This window comes from Coenobita brevimanus, chromosome 92, assembly GCF_032717465.1.
Source record: "Coenobita brevimanus isolate Jiangsu-jjx chromosome 92, ASM3271746v2, whole genome shotgun sequence".
NCBI lineage: Eukaryota > Metazoa > Arthropoda > Malacostraca > Decapoda > Coenobitidae > Coenobita > Coenobita brevimanus.
Genome location: NC_137045.1, coordinates 15,994,195 through 16,011,694, shown reverse-complemented (window position 1 = coordinate 16,011,694; position 17,500 = coordinate 15,994,195). Strand labels below are relative to the sequence as shown.

General features: G+C 42.9%; 1 protein-coding gene across 1 annotated transcript in view; it reads right to left on the bottom strand.

Annotated features, from left to right (window-relative positions):
• Positions 1-17,500, bottom strand: part of LOC145412102 (neuroligin-4, X-linked-like) — a 204,794-nt gene that overhangs the window by 20,348 nt on the left and 166,946 nt on the right. The window contains exons 6-7 of the mRNA XM_080282019.1: positions 11,225-11,425; positions 1,371-1,651 (exon numbers count right to left, since the gene is read on the bottom strand). Coding sequence (XP_080138145.1) covers positions 1,371-1,651; positions 11,225-11,425 — 482 coding nt within the window. The remainder of the gene's footprint in view (positions 1-1,370; positions 1,652-11,224; positions 11,426-17,500) is intronic.

Genomic DNA, 17,500 nt, shown 5'->3' with positions numbered 1-17,500 from the left:
AGTTTTCTTGATCGGTCTCTCTCTCAATCTTGTCTGACTCTGGTTCTGTCTCTGTTTCTGTGTCTGTCTCTGCTCTGTCTGGGGGTGGGGGGGAGGGAGGATGGTACGAGGTGAAGGACGGGAGGTGGAGTGATTCAGGGAGGCTTGGTGGAGGAAGAGAGGGTGGGATAGGGAGAAGGGGAGGAAGGGAGGAGGTGGAGGAAAGGAAGTGGAGAGAATCAGGGTGGTTTGGCGGAGGAAAGGAGAGAGGGATAGGGAGAAAGGGAGGAAGGTAGGAGGTGGAGGAAGGGAGGCAGAGAGAATCAGGGAGGCTTGGTGAAGGATTGGAGGGAGGGATAGGGAGAAAGGAAGGTGTAAAGTGGAGGGAGAATGTATGAAAAGACGAGCGTAAAAGTGAACATGGATAAGTAATAGGCCAGGGCACTTAGAATTACTTAAAAGTCCTATTAAAACTCCTTAACATATACGCTTGTTGGTATCGCTACTGAGTAAACACATAATTTTGGCCATACCTGCTTATTTATGGGGGGAAAGGTACTGCTCTCTCTCTCTCTCTCTCTCTCTCTCACTAAAGAAATATACCTTTTTTTATTTTTAATGCGGCTGGGTCACCTAATGAGGACCGTAATGTCTGTATGGTCTCTGTATCCACGTAATTCCCCCCCACCCTCTCTCTCTCTCTCTCTCTCTCTCTCTCTCTCTCTTTCTCCCAGGACACCTATTGACAAAGAGCGTGTCTGAGAGGGATGTAAATGGCGATGTTTCAAGGGGATGACATGTAGCCTGGTGGAGAGGAGAGCTGAATTATTTATTGGGAGAGAGAGAGTTGAGGCTGGGGAGAAAGAGTGGGTACCGGTGGATAGATAAACAGGAAGATAGATACGTGCATTAATAGAGAGATAGGTCGATGGACTGATAATTAGATCCAGAGAGATAGGTGGGTAGGTAGGTAGGTAGAGAGAGAGAGAGAGAGAGAGAGAGAGAGAGAGAGAGCGATAGATAGATAGATAGAGAGAGTGAGAGGGGGGGGGAGGGGCATATCCTTCACCCTATTGGCCATTCCCTTTGGAGGATTTTTGGCAGGAAATTAGACGTCAGCGTGATAGAGAAAATTCCTCTTCGGGGCATAAAGGGCGTGAGCGAGACACACGATCGCATCCTTATGGCCTTGTTTCTGTGTGTGTGTGTGTGTGTGTGTGTGCATGCTTACTGCACTTTGATACTGTCTTGCAAAGTGTAGTATCTTTTAACTCGATATACTTTCCAATGGCAGCATAAAACCAAAGATCACACACACACACACACACACACACACACACACACACACACACACACACACACACACACACACACACACACACTCTCCTTACACTGCTGAGTCGCGTCTTGAAGTCCTCGGGCACCACCACGCCGTCCACGCTGGGTCCGAAGAGCGAGGTGAACTTGTACTTGGGCAGGGCGACGGTGACCAGCCTCTGCGCAGACACGTTACGCAGGCAGTTCATGGTCTCGGGGTGCTGGTCGCTCAGGTCGGTGGGCAGGGAGCAGTTCAGGAGCTTGGCTAGTCGTGCCGTGATGGAGAGAGCGTCCTGAACCTCCGCCCATGGACTGAGAGCCGATCCGGACATCAGAATGGCCCGTTGGAACAGACCTGGAATGAAAAATAAAGGAAAGATTGAAACCAAGACAAGGAATGGAGGATAAAAAGCACATGAGGAGCCTCGCTAGTCGCAGAACCTTCACTTATGAGTCCCAGACCAGACATTAGGTTGATTAGACCTGGAATAACAGATATTGGGAGAAAGAATGAGTGAAGGAAAGAGGAATAGGGAAAATAAGAAGGAAAGTGTTGGTGTTAATCGAACTATTGGAAACTGATCGACGGTAAATAACGGTCTAGATAATAACTTCCTCCTTAGAACTGACTTGGAAAAAGAGAGAAATAAAGGAGAGAAGGAAGGGCGACAGAAGAAGAAATGGGGACATCGAAAGAAAAAATTTACCTATGTATTCGTGTAGACTAGATGAAAGGAGTTTGAGAGGAGGCAAAATTACAGCTCAGATATACATAGGCATTATTTGAACAGACTTTGAAAAATATGTATAATGAATAGAGATGAGTGGTAGAGAGATAAAGAAAGGGATAGAGAAATAAAAATATAACTCCAAGTGTACGTGTAGGCCCGGGGCTACTGGGGGCTGGCAGAGACCAAACGACAGTACAGATGTCCAGTTATTGGGGGTGGCTTGCTGGAATAGAGCCGGGAGAGAGAGAGAGAGAGAGAGAGAGAGAGAGAGAGAGAAATTTATTTAAGTGTTGCGTAAGCCAGATAAATCGAGATGGATAGCGAGGTTCAGAATCTTCCTCTAGGGATTTAGAGACAGATCAAAATAGCTCCCTGAAATAGAGCTAGAGTTAGAGAGAGAGAGAGGGGGGGGGTGGAGTTACGGGGACTTGGATGATTGTGTAGAGCCGACACTGAGAGACTGACAGATTGAATTACGGTAGTGATATTGAAATAGCTTCCAGGAAGAGTGCTTTGGGTAGAGAAAACAAAAAGAAAAAGATACAGAAAGGAGGGAAAAGGAAATGTAGTCATTGTTGATCTAGGTCCGAGAGCTGGAAACTGACAGAGACTGATTTATAGGCAAGAATAAACAGGCTTCTGGAATATAGTAGAGAGAGAGAGAGAGAGAGAGAGGGAGGGAGGGAGAGAGAAATTTATGCGGACCGGACAGCTGACAGACACTGAAATATAGTCCAAATATTATAATGTCTCTCTGGAATAGGCCTGAAACTGAGAACAAGATGAAGAAATATTTACAGCATCTGGAATGATAGACAACTGGGGACTGTGAGACTGACAGACGAAATTACGTTCCAAATTAATATTACAGTGGCTCGCTGGAATAGACGATAAAAGAAAGAGAGAAAAGTGTTGAAAAATTGGTTCCATGTAGACCGAATTTTTAGAGACGAACAGAAAAAAAAAAATTACGTTCACTTATCGAAATGAAGAAAGAAAAAAGAATATTGAAAAAAACTGGTGTCAAAAATTGGGATATATTATGTAGACCGAATTTTTTGAGAAGACATAAAAAAAAATTATGATCATATATCGAAATGGAAAAAGAGTCCCATAGATTTAAAAGAGGTTTATGGACGTTATATAGAAATCCGTCTAATTCGAAAAAAAAAAAACCTACCTACATGAAAATATCTGGGGATAGTAAAAATATATAAAAGACATCCATATATTTTCCCAACGCCAGATTTTTTTTTTTTTTTAAATCTCGAAACCCCCACTCAATCAAAAAGTAAAAAAAAAAAAAAAAATACGCGCTGAGAACTTTAACACGGTACATTTTTTTTCTTTGCTTTCTTTCTTTTCTTTGCTTTCTTTCTTTTCTTTTTTCTTCCTTTCTTTTTTTCCCATCTTTCACATATCCTTATTTCTTTTCTTTTTCTTTCTCCCTCTCCCTTTTTTTTATTTTTCTTTTCCATCTTTTTCTTTCTTCCTTTTTCTTTTTTCCTTTTTTTTTTTTTTCCCCCAAAGCCGAAGGACCCACCCACACCAGAGTCAAGGCGTCGTATAAGGAAAAATCGTGTTATAGAGTTCTCTTTTAGGCTTGAGTTCACATCAGTAGGCGATCTGATCTCATGTAGTGAATTCGAGAGAGGATCAGTATGGCAGAAAGGATCGTTTAAATATAGCTGAGAGAGAGAGAGAGAGAGAGAGAGAGAGAGAGGGGGGGGGGAGAGGGAGAGGGAGAGAGAGTCAGTAGGTAGGTAGGTAGATTGACAGACAAATATAAACAATTAAAGATAAATGGCTGAACGAAAGGATAGATGGATAGAGAGATAGACGAATATATCTGTCTGTCTATCTACCCATCTATCTATCTATCTACATGTATGTGTGTGTGTGTGGGGAGAGAGAGAGAGAGAGAGTCGTGCTCTGGATGTTGTTGTTGTGTAATGGAAAGTTCGTGGAAGGAGGACATGGAAAGGTGGAGGCAAGAGAGAGAGAAAATCACATACACACACACACACACACACACACACACACACACACACACACACACACACACACACACACACACACACACACACACACACACACACACACACACACACACACACACACACACACACACACACACACACACACACACACACACACACACACACACACAGAGGGAGAGAAACGAGAAAGTGAGAGTCAGTGAGTGGGCGAGAGGGACGTGCTACATATGGACTTGGTGGTGTCAGGGAAACTTGGTAGAACAGTCACTGAGTTTCCTCTCCCCCACTCACCTCACTCCAGCTTCCCACTCTCCCTCACTCTCCTTCCTCTCCCTCACCTTCCATCCTTCCTCTCCCTCACCCTTCCCCTCATTTCCCCCTACCTCAGGCCCCCTACTGACAATAGAGAGGCCTATACCTGTCGTCACCTTTGGCACCTGAGATTCCGGACTTCGTTAGCCATCGTTCTCACCTGGCACAGTAATTACAAAAGTACCTTAGCCACCTGTACGATAATTAAGTGTCCGTGTTAATCACTTTTAGACGTAGTTCTGTTTGGTCAAATTGTTCACTTCGATATTATCTCCAATTGGGTTGTTAAGTGGTTTGTAAATTACGTAAGTGGTGTTGGGAATATAAATAAGTTATAATGTCAACTAATTTTCTGTGATTTATGTGTGTTCATATTCTGGTGGTGATTTAGAGAGGAAGAGGGAGTCTGTGTGTGTGTGTGTGTGTGTGTGTGTGTGTGTGTGTGTGTGTGTGTGTGTGTGTGTGTGTGTGTGTGTACCTTTTTTTTTTAGCTGTGTGATATAGAGAGGACTCTGGTGTTGCCATGCCATATTCGTGTGAGTGTGAACGGGCTTATCACAGGACAGGCAGACAAACAGACAGAAAGAAGACAGACAGACGGACGGACAAACAGACAGACAAACAGACAGGCTGAAATGAGTACAAACAATATATATGGAGAGAGCAGTAATCTCCCGAATGCGATGAAGTAAGTGTATATTGCAAAAGGAAAGTTGTAAGAGAAAATTGACAGTTTTAGTTGATGAAGTTTTGTGCAGCGTTTGTGAATGTAGAATTAGTTCATATGAATTTAAACTCTCGTTTGATCGTAAGAATATCGCCTGTCGGTAGCAAGAATAAAAAAAAAGTCGGAGTCCAAGAGTTAATTCACTTAGTTTGGCCACTTGTAGTCCACTTCGCCCACACACCTGTTAATTTGTTCACTTTCTTCCACAGGTAACTCGACAAAGAAGCTCGGGAAAGGATTAAAAGCAGGCGTGTTCAGAGTCTCCGTCCTTAACCAGGTAAGAGGGTAGATGGAAATATTTGCTTCTTAGGGAATGCTGTTGACGATTTTGGAAGCGGAGATGGAGAGGGAGGATGGGACGGGAATTGATGGTGGGAGGAGGGAGACTCAGAAAGAACAAGGAGGGGGGGGAGGGGAGAGGAAGGTGGAATGGAGGGAAAAAAGGGTGTGTTTGAAGGGGAGGAGTGAGAGAAGGAAGAGAAAGACATAAGGATGAAGAAGACAGAGGAAAAGGAGGAAAAGGCTAAGGGTGCTGGTTGGTTAAAAGGACGAGGGAGAGAAAAGACGAAAGGAGGAGCAGAGGAAAGTGAAAGGTAGAAGAGAGAGAGAGACAGACAGACAGAGAATATTGGAGGAAGGAAACAGATACAACAAACAAGAAGGGGGAAGACAATTCTGTTCAGCCTACAAGATACCTCCCTCTCTCTCTCTCCCCCCTCCCCCCCCCGTGTTATCTTGAAGGGATCAGAAATAATCATCATTAACTCACAGGGCAATGACGGAAACGACCCTGAGCAGTGAGAGACAGGCAATTATCTCACAAATTATGGCTTGTTCGACTGCAATTGCCTTACCACGTCAGATATAATTTGCGGGGGTCGATTACTTTGGTGGAATTATAATGGGATTGAGGAAAAAGGAAGGAAGGAGGGAGAATGAGAGAGAGAGAGAGAGAGAGAGAGAGAGAGAGAGAGAGAGAGAGAGAGAGGAGGAGGAAGGGCTAATAATGTTGGAAAAGTTAGGGAAGGATAAGTAAGAGAGAGAGAGAGAGAGAAGAAAGACGCTGGCTCTGAAAATTATATGTGATTAGGATATTAATGGGAACAGTTGGCTTTGAGACCAATTTCGGAAAGATAATGGATTTTTAAAGTGAACCTTCTCTTATGTGGGAAATGTTATTCTTCTTCCCATTTGGCCAAAAATGTGGAATGGGTTTGTGTTTGGTTTATGTCTGTCTGTTAATCTATCTTTATATCCATCTATCTGTCTCTACTTTCCATGTCTTTCTGTCCGTCAATCTATTTACCTATCTCAGTATGTCGGGCTACGTACTTACCTACCTACCTACATACATACGAGAACATACCATCCCATTTACCTAACTTCCTGCCTACCTACCTACCTACCTACCTACCTACCTACCAACCAACCTACCTACCTACCTACATATTATATCTAACTGCCTGTCTGTCTGATGATCCGTTCGTCTGTCTGTGTCTTTCACTTCCTTATGCGTGATATATTGCTCTCAGTTTCATCAGAATACCCAGGCCAGTCAGTCTTGAAACACCTCGCCTTCCATCCTTCCTTCTTGTCTTCCTTCCTTCATTCATTCTTGTCTTCCTTCCTTCCTTCTTGTCTTCCTTCCTTCCTTCCTTTCTTCACTATCTGCTTGGGGAACACTCGTCAGACTACGTGTCTACTCGTGTATCTATCTAGTTATCTATCTAGCTGTGTCTGTCGTTCTGTTTGTCTGTCTTTCTGTCTGTGCCTATCTGTCTCTGTCTTCCTGTCTGTGTTTTTATGTATATTTTGACGCCTTTAGGATGCGGCTGTTAAAAAAAATAACTAGGCATAGATCAGTGTCCCTACTCGGTGACGATCTCTTTCGAAGGCGCCGTTCACAGACATCCTTTCATCTCTCTCTCTCTCTCTCTTATTCCATCTATATATTTTGTCTATTTCTTCCCCTTCCAAGCACCCCTGCCTCATACACTTTTTCACCACAAAGTTTTACACACACACACACACACACACAGACACACACACACACACACAGACACACACACACACACACACACACAGACACACACACACACACACACACACACACACACACACACACACACACACACACACACACACACACACACACACACACACACACACACACACACCATTAAAATTCATAAGTTGGAGGGCAGGAAGTTTTGTGTGTGTGTGTGTGTGTGTGTGTGTGTGTGTGTGTGTGTGTATGCACGTATGTATGTATATATGTATGCACGTAAAACAGGAAAAAGCGTCACGGTAGGGAAATGATTAACGTGAATTTACAAAAAAAATGAACAGGTAAAGAAAAATGTTTTACGGAGTTTCTCACAAGTCTGTTGCAATAAGATATCCTTTTCAGACCATCTCCGTGGGTTGGGTTTAAGGCGTACTGAAAAGACTTATCGAATGTGATTTGGAAGGGAAAGGAGGAGAATTAGATGTACCCCAGCCTCTCCAAAGACTGTCTCCTCTCGGTTTATCTCTTCTCTTCTCTTCTCTTTTTTTCTCTCTTTCTGTTTATCTGTCAGTCCATGTCTAATTCTGTAGAGCTATCACTCAGTCACACACACACACACACACACACACACACACACACACACACACACACACACACACACACACACACACACACACACACACACACACACACACACACACACACACTCTCTCTCTCTCTCTCTCTCTCTCTCTCTCTCTCTCTCTCTCTCTCTCTCTCACTTAAAGCTGCAGAGAAATTGAGGTTTAAATACAGATAGAGGTTGAGGAAGAGACAAAGGAATGGCATAGACAGAAGTTGATTTACACAGAGAGACACAGACATTGTATGAGAGAGAGAGAGAGAGAGAGAGAGAGAGAGAGAGAGAGAGAGAGAGAGAGAGAGATCAATTCATCGTTCATTCTTGCATCACACCATCAGAATCAGGGAGCAGAGACTAGGCTACCCAGTTTAGCCATTTATTTGGACGAGAGTAACTAGTCGCTCGCCCCTGAACGGTTGTATGTGACGAGTATACCCAACCACTCCTTGAATCATCATAAGTCACATGCAGTTGGGGCGCCTAAACGCACTAGACCACCAGACATCCTTACGTTGGTTATAAGTTTACCATCCAGCGTACTACTCGTACATGACCATCTTGTGTACAGGAAACCCATTTGGCATTTCTCTCAGTGTAAAGTCACCTGTACGTAGCACTACATCGAGTGATAGGATGGTGGACGCCCCCATATATCACATAAGATACAGAAAACCCTAAAATAGGAGACAGACACTGAGTAGAGACGCTGGAAATGGTAGACAGACAAACCCCATGACAGAAACAGGAAGCCTGACACCTTTGTCCTTTGGGGAGGGGTTAATCGGATGGTGGGAGAGGCGAGCACGAGAGATGAGAAAAGCACATATGCAGACGAAAAGCAGACAACTAACGGACAAAGACGTGAGCAGACAAATAAAAGGACACAGACGTAAGCAGACAAATAAAAGGACACAGACGTAAGCAGACAAATAAAGGACACAGACGTTAACAAGGACACAGACGTAAGCAGACAAATATAGGATACAGACGTAAGCAGACAAATATAGGATACAGATGTAAGCAGACAAATATAGGATACAGACGTAAGCAGACAAATATAGGATACAGACGTAAGCAGACAGATAAAGGTCACAGACGTAAGCAGACAGATAAAGAGACACAAACATAAGCAGACAAATAAAAGGACACAGACGTAAGGAGACAAACAAAGGACGCAGACGTAAGCAGACAAATAAAGGACACAGACATAAGCAGAGAAATAAAGGACACAGACGTAAGCAGACAAATAAAGGACACGGACGTAAGCAGACAAATATAGGACACAGACGTAAGCAGACAAATAAAGGACACAGACGTAAGCAGACAGATAAAGAGACACAAACATAAGCAGACCAATAAAAGGACACAGACGTAAGGAGACAAACAAAGGACGCAGACGTAAGCAGACAAACAAAGGACACAGACGTAAGCAGACAAATAAAGGACACAGACATAAGCAGACAAATAAAGGACACAGACATAAGCAGACAAATAAAGGACACAGACGTAAGCAGACAAATAAAGGACACGGACGTAAGCAGACAAATAAAGGACACGGACGTAAGCAGACAAATAAAGGACACAGACGTAAGCAGAAAAAATAAAGGACACAGACGTAAGCAGACAAACAAAGGACACAGACGTAAGAAGACAAATAAAGGACACAGACGTAAGCAGACAAATAAAGGACACAGACGTAAGCAGAAAAAATAAAGGACACAGACGTAAGCAGACAAATAAAGGACACAGACGTAAGAAGACAAATAAAGGACACAGACGTAAGCAGACAAATAAAGGACACGGACGTAAGCAGACAAATAAAGGACACAGACGTAAGAAGACAAATGAAGGACACAGACGTAAGCAGGCACTGATAAGATACCCAGAGAAACCAGACTCATGAGGAAAAATGGTGGCGGTTCTGAAAAGACTAAAATATCCTTTGAAACGAGATAAGAACGAGAAAGGTACGAACAGGGTACAGGAAGGAGGCTGGAAAAAGCAGATATAGAGACGAGAAGGCTATGGAGAGAGGGGGCACAGATGCAGAACGTGATACACAGACGCTTCAGACGAATAAAGAAAAATATAACAGCACATATTCCACCTCTGAAATGAGATGAAGACGACGGTAATAGCGCCCGTATTCTCGCAAGTTGAGAAAGCTACCTAACACCTTTTCCAAAGCGACTCATTTTGCTTATTACGCCTTACTGTCCTCCGCTGTGTTGCATAAATCCTTCCAACATTTCCATACTCTGCATGAATAGCGTAAAAAAAAGTATATTAACCAATCGTATCCAAAAATAAATCGCTAAGGAGGAGGTGATAGGGAGCTTCCGTACCCGACGAGAATCCGAGCCCCAAACAGAACAGACGAATGGAGGTAATGGAAGACGTACATTCATCCTTTTTAGAAATATTTAAAAACGACGACGGTGTACGAGAGAGGTGCACAGAGAAAGAAAAAGACGAAAGACAGACACAGACATGCCACAGAAACTGAAAATGATACCCAGACGGCCCAGGCGAATAGAGGAAAATGGAGTCAGCACAGAATTAGCCTCTGAAACGAGATTAAAAGGACGACGGAAGGGGAATGGTATTTGAGGGAGAGTAAAATTAAATACGTTACCCCGACAAAACAGATGCATGAAGATAATGGATACATCAAAATTCTAGTATTTTAAATTAGAAAAGGGCGAAGATGTTTACAGTGAATGGGGATGAATTAAAAAAAAAAAAATGTAATGAGCATAGAAAAAGATGAATGCAGGACGGATGAATAAATGAAAGAAGATGAATTAGAGAAAATGAAATGACTGCAAAAAATGTATACATGCGGATGGCAAAAAGAAAAAAGAAAAAAAAGATCTTTACGGACAGAACACAGACGCTGAAAATGATAAACCGAAAGAGTCGAAATGTCAACACCTGAAACTGGGAGGAAACAAGCAGGTAAGATTTCTATTTGCAGGTAGAACAAGGCGAGGTGTGCTGAATCTTGCCATATGTGTTGTTCTTCCTGGAAAAAATATAGATCTAGGTGGCCTCATGGAACTTAAGTTTGTGAATTTGATCTATGAATATTGAAGAATACAGATATACCAGTATTTAAAAAGGCACGTAATCCAGTTTTGAGACTAACTAGGAGTGTGAATGTGATGGAGGGAGAGAGGGAGACTTGGGGTGAAATGGAGAGATGGTGTGGAGAGGTATATGAGGGACGGGGGTGTGATTTGGAGAAAGGGCAGCCAAGTGGCTTAGGACAGGGTGACATCGAGGTGATCTGTTCGTGGCCACCGCTGACGGGATTAAGGCACCTGGCAATAGAGATAGACATAGAGAGACAGACAGATAGATAGATAAACAGACAGACAGACAGATAGATAGATAAACAGACAGACAGACAGATAGATAGATAAACAGACAGACAGACAGATAGATAGATAAACAGACAGACAGACAGATAGATAGATAGACAGACAGATAGACTAAACCCCAAACACACTGTCCTCTCCTGCTCACCCGGCACAACCACGGGGGACACAATGAGATAGTTGATACAGGCCGCCCCCGACGCGTGCCCGAAGAGCGTCACTTTGGTTGGGTCCCCCCCGAAGTGCTTAGCGTTTTCGTTGACCCAGGAGAGGGCTGCCAGCTGGTCCATAAGCCCGAGGTTGCTGACGACGCCCTTCCCACTGGCGTTGGGGCTGGTGTTGAGGAAACCTGTGAGGGAGAGATTGATAGATAGACTGATAGATAGTTTGACAGACAGGCTAATAGATAAATAGATACAGAGTGTTAAAAAAGTGAAATGGGGAGCTAGTGTGAATACTGTTTGCATTATTAGCTTTCGTGGAAAATATACAGTGAGCAGGATTATTATATGCGTAGGATTAATATAGACGGTATATACAGTACGTTCAAACAAAGTGTTGATACGTATGAATATTTATACATAATCCACACACACACACACACACACACACACACACACACACACACACACACACACACACACACACACACACACACACACACACACACACACACACACACACACACAGAAAGGAAAGTAACAGACGTTTGAAAGGTGACAGAGGTAGCCAAGAGGAAGAGAAATGAGGTAGGTGAAGTAAGGAAGAAGTGTAATACATGAAAAAAAAAAAAAAATGGGTAAGGGAGGAAGGATAAGAGGCAGGAAAGATTTAAGTAACAAAATATAGGAAAAGAGGAAAGGAAAGAAAGGAGATAGGATGCTGGGAAAGTGTGTGTGTGTGTGTGTGTGTGTGTGTGTGTGTGTGTGTGTGTGTGTGTGTGTGTGTGTGTGTGTGTGTGTGAGAGAGAGAGAGAGAGAGAGAGAGAGAGAGAGAGAGAGAGAGATTAAGGAGAGATATTAGCGTAGGAGACAGAGAGGGTAGGAGAGATAACTGGATTGGGAGGACGAGGGTGAGAGAGAGGAGGGAAATTGAGGATGGAGGAGAGGGAAGTGGAGACAAGAGATGATAGATGCGTAGACAGACAGATAGATAGAGAGAGAAAGATATAAATTGACGGTGGAAGAGAGGAAGAGTGGAGACAAGGAGATTGTATGTGTGTGTGTGTGTGTGTGTGTGTGTGTGAGAGAGAGAGAGAGAGAGAGAGAGAGAGAGAGAGAGAGATTCTAACACTAATAAAGAATAACTACGGATTAGGTAAAGAGAACAGTGCTTGAAATAACGACTCATACCACCAGTAAAGTTATACCCAAAGACTAATAAAACTGAAAATAAATAAAGCAATAATGAGAGAAGAAAGAATGAAACAGATAATGGAGAAATGCAAAACAGAAACCCAGAGCCTCAGGTAAAGGAGGAATGGAAAACACAATGACATACCTAGCATCATTTCCACACTCCTAATCTCAGGGCTCATTTTCACTTCTAAATGAGGCAATTCACTGCTGTCCTCTCTCTCATTTACTCGCTCAAATCATCATTCATTCTCAGCCAGCTCACTCTCTTGCTCACTTCCTCATTACTCACTCTGTTTTAGTCAGTGCTTTCCCTTCCTACCTCTCACACTTCATCTTTTAGTTACATCTACACGCACACACACACGCAAACTCTTTCACTGGTCTCTCTCCCTCACTCATCACTCAGTCTTAATCAGCCCACTCCCTGCCCACCTCCCTCCCTCCCTCCCTCACTCACTCACTCACTCACCCACTCACTCACTGTCTTCCTTGTTTCTCCGCCTCAGCCATTCATTCCCTCGTTCTGTCAGTCACTTACTTTTAGCCAACACACACACACACACACACACACACACACACACACACACACACACACACACACACACACACACACACACACACACACACACACACACACACACACACACACACACACACACACACACAGAGTCTAGATGATGGGATTAGGTTAGCTTCCCTTTACACACAATCCAGATAAAAGGCTGAGAAGATTAGAAATGGAGTGCGTTAATCCGCCCGCTTACTGAGAGAGAGAGAGAGAGAGAGAGGGAGAGAGAGAGAGAGAGAGAGAGAGAGAGAGAGAGAGAGAGAGAGAGAGAGAGACAGACAGACAGACAGACAGACAGAGTAGGTGTGTGTGTGTGTGTGTGTGTGTGTGTGTGTGTGTGAGTTTATTGAAGTTGAAATATTTTACAGTAACAGACTGGAAGACACAGACAGACAGATAGACAGATGATCCATAATGTATACCGTGCATACGTACACACACATACATACATACATACATACACCTGTAATCTATGCCCAGGTGAGACATATAACAAAATACACACATACTCGAACATAAAATACATATTGGTAGATAGACAGATAGACTGATAGATAGGTAGATAGAAATACACACAAGAAGGTAGACAGAGAGAGAGACCAGGGCAGAAAGTGTGGGAGAAAGTGAGAGAGAAAATGAGAAAGCCTAAGGACATAAAATTTGTCTGAAAAAGGTGTGTGTGCAGGAATATGAGATACATTATTAAATTGCATGAGATTGTCTTTTTAGAGCCAGGAGCGTGTGTGTGTGAGAGAGAGAGAGAGAGAGAGAGAGAGAGAGATGAGAGTAAGATGTATGAGAAAGAAGTCACTCTAGCGTGAAAGGTATGATTAAATTCCCCAAAGAATATACCTGTACAGGAAGGAAGAGAGAGAGAGAGAGAGAGAGAGAGAGAGAGAGAGAGAGAGAGAGAGAGGTGGAAGTAAGATGTATGAGAAAGGACTCACTCTAGCGTGAAAGGTAAAGTCCGCAAAGAATATACAGGAACGGAGAGAGAGAGAGAGAGAGAGAGAGAGAGAGAGAGAGAGAGAGAGAGAGAGAGAGAGAGAGAGAGAGAGAGAGAGAGAGGAATGCCCGGCTGGGTCTGGATTGATGTGGTGTCGATCAGTGTTGGTGTGTTTCCTGGTTGCTATTGTATTGACTGGTGGTGATAGATATAGACTGATAGCTGGAGAGAGAGCCAGATAGATAGATGGATAGACAGACAGACAGACAGATAGATAAATAGGCAGATGGATGCAGATGTGAAGGTATTTGTATTCTGGTATAACTAGTGAATAAATAGATAGATAGATAGATAGACAGATAGATAGATAAACTTGGTAATGGACATTGCATGAAAGTCGGAAGTGAGCTTAGTTTAATATGTAAATGCATTGTCCTGTGTGTTATTCATACCCCAAAACAGTCGTACTTACACACCACACACACACACACACACACACACACACACACACACACACACACACACACACACACACACACACACACACACACACACACACACACACACACACACACACACGTTACTCCACTGATCACTAATACGCGAAAAGTTTGACGGTGATTAAATGATAGTTTTTTTTTTTTCTTCTTATTCACAACTCATCGCGAAATCAGGAGCTGCTGTCCCTTTGTAGTCGTCGAGTGTGCTTTATATGCTTGATTTGTTTTATTTGCTTGATTTGCTTTGTTTTATTTGCTTGATTTGTTTTATTTGCTTTATTTTATTTTTATTCACTATTTGCTTTATTTCTCTTAATTGTTTTATTTGCTTTATTTATTTATTTACCGTATTTGCTATATTTGTTTTATTTGCTTGATTTGTTTTACTTGCTTTATTTACTTTGTTTTATTTGCCCTATTTGTTTTATTTGCTTTATTTGTTTTATCTGTTTGTTCTTTTAATTGTTGCCGTCGAGTGTTTTTTTATTTTTCTGGTTGTCTGATTCTTGTTTTTGTCGTCCAGTGCTCATGTTTGATTGTTTTTCAGGTTTTTTCTTTTTCTTCTCTTGGCCATTGTGTTGTGCGTTATTGTGCAAATAATGTCTCTTTTTGTTATTGTGTTGCCGTTTTGTTTGATGTCGTAGATTCGTGTTACTTGTCGCTCTTGTCGTCTCGTCCTGTCGCTCCCAAATTGTCGCAGTGTAGTGTTGGCAGTGCCCCGGGAGAGTGGGGGTGTTGGCTGAGTCCCCGGAGAGTGGGGGTGTTGGCAGTGTCCCGGGAGAGTGGGGGTGTTGGCAGAGTCCCCGGAGAGTGGAGGTGTTGGCAGTGTCCCGGGAGAGTGGGGGTGTTGGCAGTGTCCCGGGAGAGGAGTGTAGGCAAAGTTAACTGTATCGCTAACTGAGGGTCGTTTGTACAAGGGATGGGGTGACGGGGTAGCTTATCACGAGAGAGAGGGAGAGAGAGAGAGAGAGAGAGAGAGAGAGGGGGGGGGGGTGGAAGGAGGGAGCAGTGAGAGTCGTTGTGAGCCTGTGGATGTGGGTGAAAAAGAGGGAAAGACAGATGAGGAAGGTTGGAAAAGGAAAGAAATGTGTGTGTGTGTGTGAGTGTGTGTGTGTGTGTGTGAGAGAGAGAGAGAGAGAGAGAGAGAGAGAGAGAGAGAGAGAGAGAGCTGGTGTTACTAGTTTGTCCAGCTGTGTTTTGGGAGCTCCTGCGACAGGGGTAACTTATCATGGGGGAGAGAGAGAGAGAGAGAGTGGTTGATGTTATATTGCCCTGGTAACTGCCAAGAATTCCAGTACACACACACACACACACACACACACACACACACACACACACACACACACACACACACACACACACACACACACACACACACACACATTCTGCCCATTCTAAACTCACTTTTCACGTCTACCTCAAACAAACTACCGCAGCACACACACACACTCCTCCCTCATTAATTTCTTCACACCCAGAGGCCTACAGTTGGCTTGATAAACTCCCTTGGCAGTAAGAAATAACCAGACTGGTGTTTTGATCCACGTGGCAAAGAAAAGGATTGACTTACCCCAATCCTTAGGTGGAGAAAGAGATATGGATGATGATGATGATGATGATGATGATGATGATGATGAAGAAGAGATGGAAGAGGAGGATGGCACATTTATCCAGTGTTTTTCTGTCCGTCTCTAAACAGTTGAAATTAACTCTCTTATAATTTCAGGAGTAAAGAGACGTTTAAAAATGAAACCCCCCAAATATTTGAATAAACGTTAAAATTAATTATAACCACACGCAAACAATGAACCAAACAAATTCCACAAACCCAGCCAACACCCCTTTTGAAATATATGCTTTGTCCTCGGGGAAAGGGGGTTAACTCTCTCTCTCTCTCTCTCTCTCTCACACACACACACACACACACACACACACACACACACACACAAGGGGGGGGGAAACACGTGCAGGAGGCAGGAAATCTCTCTCTCTCTCTCTCTCTCTCTCTCTCGTCTAAGGGGGGGACACATGTGCAGAAGGCGGCAAGGCATTCCGCTGGGGGAGTTTTTTGGACCCGGAATTTGTGTCAGTATTTGCAGAGGTGAAATGTGCCCCTCTTACCTTAGCGCAATTCTCGCCAGGAAATGAAGAGACAGTATTTTTCTGTGTTTGTTTACCTCTCGTGCTGAGCCTACAGGAGGGAGGAGGAAACAAGGGAGGGAGAGGAAGGAGAATGGGAATGCAGAACTCTTTCTTGTACATGCAGTGTTCACGGACATGCACATACATGCATCTCTCTCTCTCTCTCTCTCTCTCTCTCACACACACACACACACACACACACACACACAAAGCATGTACACATATGTATAATTATTGCTTGCCTAAAGGAACGTGAATTGTCGCAATAAGTGTTAGTGAATTATTTATTTCTGTTTCCTTGTTTGCTTTCGGGTAGCTCAAAAACCAACTGATAAATGGAAATGAAATAATACATGATAGTCCTCCTCACAAATAGAGAAAAAAAAAATGATTGTGGTGCAATTTATTATTTTAGTAATAAAAAAAATGTTATTACTCGCTTGCATTATTTGGGACAGAGGTAGGTAAACATGGCAAATGAATTCCATAGATTTTATTTATTTATTTATTTATTTATTTATTTCCAGGCTTGTAAAGAAGTCTGTCCCGCAAATTTCTAAACTGTAATTGATTTAGGCACCTGTGTTTTGCTAGATAATCTCGAATGTTGTACTAGTCTGTTAGGGTTTTGTTAGGGTAGGTATTGCTATCAGTAAATAAGATTAAAGCGATTAACCTGGGAAGGGTAAAGAGCGAATACTTGTAACAGGGTTTTATGAAGCCACATTCATTTATTTGTTTATTTATTTATGCATTATTTTACTTTCATGTTAGTCACTCGTAAATTGTTCGTTAGTGATTTAAAAAAAATGGAATCTGTGTGTGTGGAACAAAGTATCAAATATCAAATCCAATTTTCCTAGCATGTTTAGAAATGCATTCCGTTTATGATAATGCAAAAATTTTCGTT